Source organism: Asterias amurensis, chromosome 4, assembly GCF_032118995.1.
Source record: "Asterias amurensis chromosome 4, ASM3211899v1".
Lineage (NCBI taxonomy): Eukaryota > Metazoa > Echinodermata > Asteroidea > Forcipulatida > Asteriidae > Asterias > Asterias amurensis.
Window position 1 is genome coordinate 7,599,667 of NC_092651.1, and position 5,396 is coordinate 7,605,062.

At 39.6% G+C, this 5,396-nt stretch overlaps 1 protein-coding gene across 1 annotated transcript in view; it reads right to left on the reverse strand.

Annotated features, from left to right (window-relative positions):
* The window catches only part of LOC139936030 (heat shock protein 75 kDa, mitochondrial-like), a 44,640-nt gene extending 39,377 nt beyond the window's left edge, over positions 1 to 5,263 (reverse strand). Inside the window, exon 1 of the mRNA XM_071930738.1 lies at positions 5,133 to 5,263. Within this exon, the coding sequence (XP_071786839.1) occupies positions 5,133 to 5,251 (119 nt within the window). The 5' untranslated portion in view covers positions 5,252 to 5,263. The remainder of the gene's footprint in view (positions 1 to 5,132) is intronic.
* Between the last annotated feature and the right edge of the window lie 133 nt (positions 5,264 to 5,396).

A 5,396-nucleotide genomic window follows, 5' to 3' on the forward strand; every position in this document is an offset into this window, starting at 1 on the left:
GTGAGCAATTTACACAAAGCGCAGAACTATGCGATACCGAGCATTGAAGTCTTGTGCTAAGACTTCATGAGCCGGAAGCGTATTTTTTTCCTAGGACAAATGAGGCCACTTTTTACCATAAATTAGCGCATGCTAATCGTCCCAAGAAAAAAAATATGTGCGCGCAGGAAAGCGCCCTCTGTTGTTCGCACATATACTAGTAAGCACTGTGAAAAAGGAAGACGGCGGCAGACGATTTTGCTGCACGCTTGGAATTTTTTTTTTACAAGAAAAAAAACTTACAAGAAAAAAAATATTTGTAACCAAAATTCAACCGGAAATTTATGAAAATTCTATTTGAGCTGGAATATTTTATGCCTCCTGGATTTTAATATGTATATTGGAAGAGTTGAAGGCGAGTTAATGGCACCTACCCTGTTTCGACGGCGAATAGCGGCAAGATAATGCACTGTACTCAAAGCCATGCGCACTTGGGCTCACACTATCAAGTGGTACATGATGATCAACATCGCCAGCGCAGAACTTCGACATAATTTCGGATATAATTTCTTCCATGGATATATTTGTTAGCTGTGACCTCGTTGAGAATATAGTAAGGGACACTATGAATATATAAAGAATTTCAGCTTCTCAAATCAGGTAAAAAAATAAAGAAAATTGTAGTCAAACTTGTGTTCGCATTGTAAAGAACCTTTATACCCAGGACGTCAGTGCAGTGGCACTGACTGACGTCCTACCAGGGCTATCACCTGACTACTCCTAGAACTATTTCGGTTTCGTCCGGCTCCGGCTATCGTCTCCCGTAACCTCATTGGTTTATATCTCTCACTCGTTTAACGACCCATGGTTCAATCATTGTTCAATTAATTTTGAAATCAGAAATCTCTCTTTATTTTTATTTTAATCTGGCCAAAATTAGGCTCTATGTGTCCTTTGATATCTCAATGTCCGAGGGGGCGACCAGAGAACCCACTCCGCAATCTCAACAAATGTTATAAGTTATAAATTCTTACCATAATTCAGTCCCCAAATACTCTGTGTTACCACTACACTACAATTGCTGATTGTCCCCGAACTCTGCCGAACGCATCGCGAAGTCACGACACGTGACGAGCGTGTGCATGTTATTTTTTTCCCAGGACAACGCGGAGAATTATCTACACACATTTGTCCGAGAATAAAAAAACACTCGATCCGTGTAAGCTTGGGCGATATCACGATATTATCGAATATCGCGATATTAATTTGGACACGATTTCGATATCGGATGGATTTGGTTTTAATCGAAATATCGTTAAATCGCGATAATCGCGATAATTGCGATATATCGATATATCGATTAAATATCGCGATGTATTTGCTAGCTGATACCTCATAGATTTGGAGTAAAACCAGAAGAATAGGTCATTAGAACACCTCTCTTATACTAGGACTGTCTCTTGGAGTTTTAAACAGCTACCTGAGCGGAATGTTTTCAACAGAAATGGTATTTTTACTTGTTTATAATGCACTTGTTCACCATTTTAATGTAATTTTGATACGTGTACACTTCTGAACTTTTCGTAATTATCGATTAAAAAATCAGGCCCCTACCTAAAGGTTTTTTGAAAAACTAAAAACACTTCTGCCGTTGAGAGCGGGCGTCAAGGGACAATGCCGCTGACGTCATTTGTGGGAGTTTGCTTTGTTATACATCCACGCTGCAACAAAGCGGCTTTATCTACTTATGACGTTTTGAGAGTGATTACGTAACGGGGCTTTTCGCAAATCTCGCAGAAAAGCTCTGGACAAGGGCATACAAAATGATTGTTTTTTTACACAATTGAAACCTATTTATAATCATATGACTCGATGTCCTTATTCATCAAAAACATTTTAAGTGGAATTCAGCAAAGTTCACGACTTGACATTTTCGTTCAAGCAGGTCTTTAAGACTGATGATGTCAAATTTCATTAATCGCGATTATATTGAATATCGCGATATATTGTCGGTGATATAGCGTGAATAAAATAAATTGATATCGCCCAAGCTTAGATCCGTGCTTTGCGTACAAAAATATATGGACACGCGTCTGGGAACCAGACGTCCGATTCCTAGACGTGTGTCCTTATGTTTTGTACACAAAGCACAAATCAAATGCTTTTTTTTATTCTATGACGGACGAAGGTGTGCGAAAATTCTCCACGTTTGTCCTGGGAAAAATTTTTGGCGAGATTAAAATAAAAATAAAGAGAGATTTCTGATTCCAAAATTCATTGAACAATGATTGAACCATGGGTCGTTAAACGCGTGAGAGATATAAACCTATGAGGTTACGGGAGACAATAGCCGAAATAGTTCTAGGAGTATCACCTGACCATATCCATCGGTGCTTCCCTCGGCTCCCCATCTTTCTGTCAATCTTAAATAAAACATATTAATTCCTCCCTGATTGTACCTACCACTGATAAAACTTTACGGGAGACGATAGCCGAAATAGTTCTACTTACTAGAATCTAGGAGTATCACCTGACCTAGCCCACCTTGTTGAGCTGTAATGGCTCCGCTTTTAACATCGGTCTCATCACTGTCACCATTACAGCCCACCTTCGATACATGTCTTAAACGCTAAGTTTTCAAAGACGCAAAATGCGAGGTAGTTTGATTGCAAATTTCTCCCATTTAAAAAAGTCCTATACTACTCCAACATACCTCATTTTATTCCTTACATCTGTGGAATTACTATAACACATAACAGGGCTTACTAAATGATGACTTTGTCCAGATGTGATTGATTTGAAAATTGGTCCAAAAAAATGTGTACAAATGTGACATGTTCTTGGGCGCCGCCATGTTTTAATGATTCTCTTCTTGTTGGACGTGAGAAGTCAGGGCGCCAGGCAAATATTGCAAGTCATGAATATCCAAGAGGTAATGTCACATGACGCGGTATGGCTACGCTGATTTATCAATTTGTGTGGTGTACAAAGTAAATATGAATATGTATGAGGTGACATTGCGCGGTTGTAGTTTCCAGATACAGCGCATTGCTACGTCACCTTATACATATTGATGTTTTACTGTACACACGCACATAAGCGTAGCGATCATGACGTCACCTTATGGATATTTATGACCTGCAAGATTTGCCGGGCGCCCACGATCAACAGGGGGAGAATCATTAAAAGATGGCGGCGCCCAAGAACATGTCACATTTGTACACGTTTTTTTGGACCAATTTTCAAATCAATCACATCTGGACAAAGTCATCATTTAGACAGTAGTAAGGCCATTTTTTTTTGATAACTTGGATTGATTTGTAAGCTACAAAAAACGGGCGGGGGGCGAGAAAAAAAAAAAAAAAAAAAAAAAAAAAAAGGGGGATTACGGAATTTCGAGCCCAGAAAATCGGGCGGGGGAAAAAAAAAAAAAAATGCACGCGGGCGGCTTCTAAAACATGTACATAATTTATGTAGATAAAAGCAACCACTCACTGAATGAATGTCGCCAGTGTTTTAAGCCAAACAAAATGTTCGGTTTCTGGTTACTGACCGGCCCAAACTTTTATACCGCGACCCTAAATTATTCACATTTTCGGCTTGAAAAAAATTTATTACAACGGCCGCAATTTTTTTTTCTCCGTTGACACTGAATCACGCCGCGGTTTAATACGTGCACATGTGCATGTACATGTACATTGTACAGTACATGTTTATGTATGTATACATGTAGGGGTCTCGTTGTAAATTCCAGAAGAAAAAATCGCTAGTAAAAACATGTACACGATGGTGTTTTGTTTCATGTACGCGTACGGTTGCACTGTTGCATAAGAGTGTTGTGTATTTTTTTTATTTTATTTTTTTTTTTTACCCTACAAAATTAGATTTTTCGGGCGGGGATTTTTAATTTTTTTTTAGAAACACGTTTTTTTCGGGCGGTGATTCCCGTAATCCAAGTTATTAAAAAAAAATGGCCTAACCCCTGTTATGTGTCATGTGTGTATAGTAATTCCACAGATGTAAGGAACAAAATGAGGTATGTTGGAGTAGTATAGGACTTTTTTAAATGGGAGAAATTTGCAATCAAACTACCTCGCAGTTTGCGTCTTTGAAAACTTAGCGTTTAAGACATGTATCGAAGGTGGGCTGTAATGGTGACAGTGATGAGACCGATGTTAAAAGCGGAGCCATTAACAGCTCAACAAGGTGGGCTACACCTGACCTACTCCTAGAACTATTTCGGTTTCGTCCGGCTATCGTCTCCCGTAACCTCATAGGTTTATATCTCTCATGTGTTTAACGACCCATGGTTCAATGAATTTGAGTCAGGAATCTCTCTTTTTTTTTTTTTTAATCTCGCCAAAATTAGGCCCTTTGTGTCCTTTGATGTATCAATGTGTAATCTTTTGACCAGAGAATCCACTCTGCAATCTCAAAAATTGTTAACAATTATAAATTCTTACCGTAATTTCAGAGTCCCTATCTACTGTTAGTGTTACTCCTCTGCCAACAATAATTGAAAATTACCCGACCTCGTTTTGTGAAAATGCGTCACGAGAGGGCGGGTACGATCCGTGATTTGTGTACAAAACATACACGGAACCACGAAGCTCGCACAGGGTACCAGTATGTACACTTATTGCACACAGCCGTTTACATACTGGTACCCTGTGCGAGCTTCGTGGTTCCGTGTATGTTTTGTACACAAATCACGGATCGTACCCGCCCTCTCGTGACGCATTTTCGCAAAACGAGGTCGGGTAATTTTCAATTATTGTTGGCAGAGGAGTAACACTAACAGTAGATAGGGACTCTGAAATTACGGTAAGAATTTATAATTTTTAACAATTTTTGAGATTGCGGAGTGGATTCTCTGGTCAAAAGATTACACATTGATACATCCAAGGACACATAGAGCCTAATTTTGGCGAGATTAAAAAAAAAAAAAGAGAGATTCCTGATTCCAAAATTCATTGAACCATGGGTCGTTAAACGCATGAGAGATATAAACCTATGAGGTTATGGGAGACGATAGCCGGACGAAACCGAAATAGTTCTAGGAGTACACCTGACCATATTCATCGGTGCTTCCCTCGGCTCCCCATCTTTCTTTCAATCTTAAATAAAACATATTAATTCCTCCCTGATTGTACCTACCACTGATAAAACTTCTGGAAATCGAGGCAGCTCCATAATGTCTAGTTTTACTCCGAATCACCAGAGGAAGTATTCTTTTGGCAATATTCATGCCGTCCCTCATGGAAGCCGCCATTTTAAAAATCACTTGCTGTCGCACAGAGGTCGCGCGCCCTCTTGCGACAGTGAATGACTACTGTCGTCAGCACCAACTCGGCACTCGTACATTACTTTCGAATGTCAAGGTCGAGTTGTCCGACTTATGGTTTCGGTGACACAGA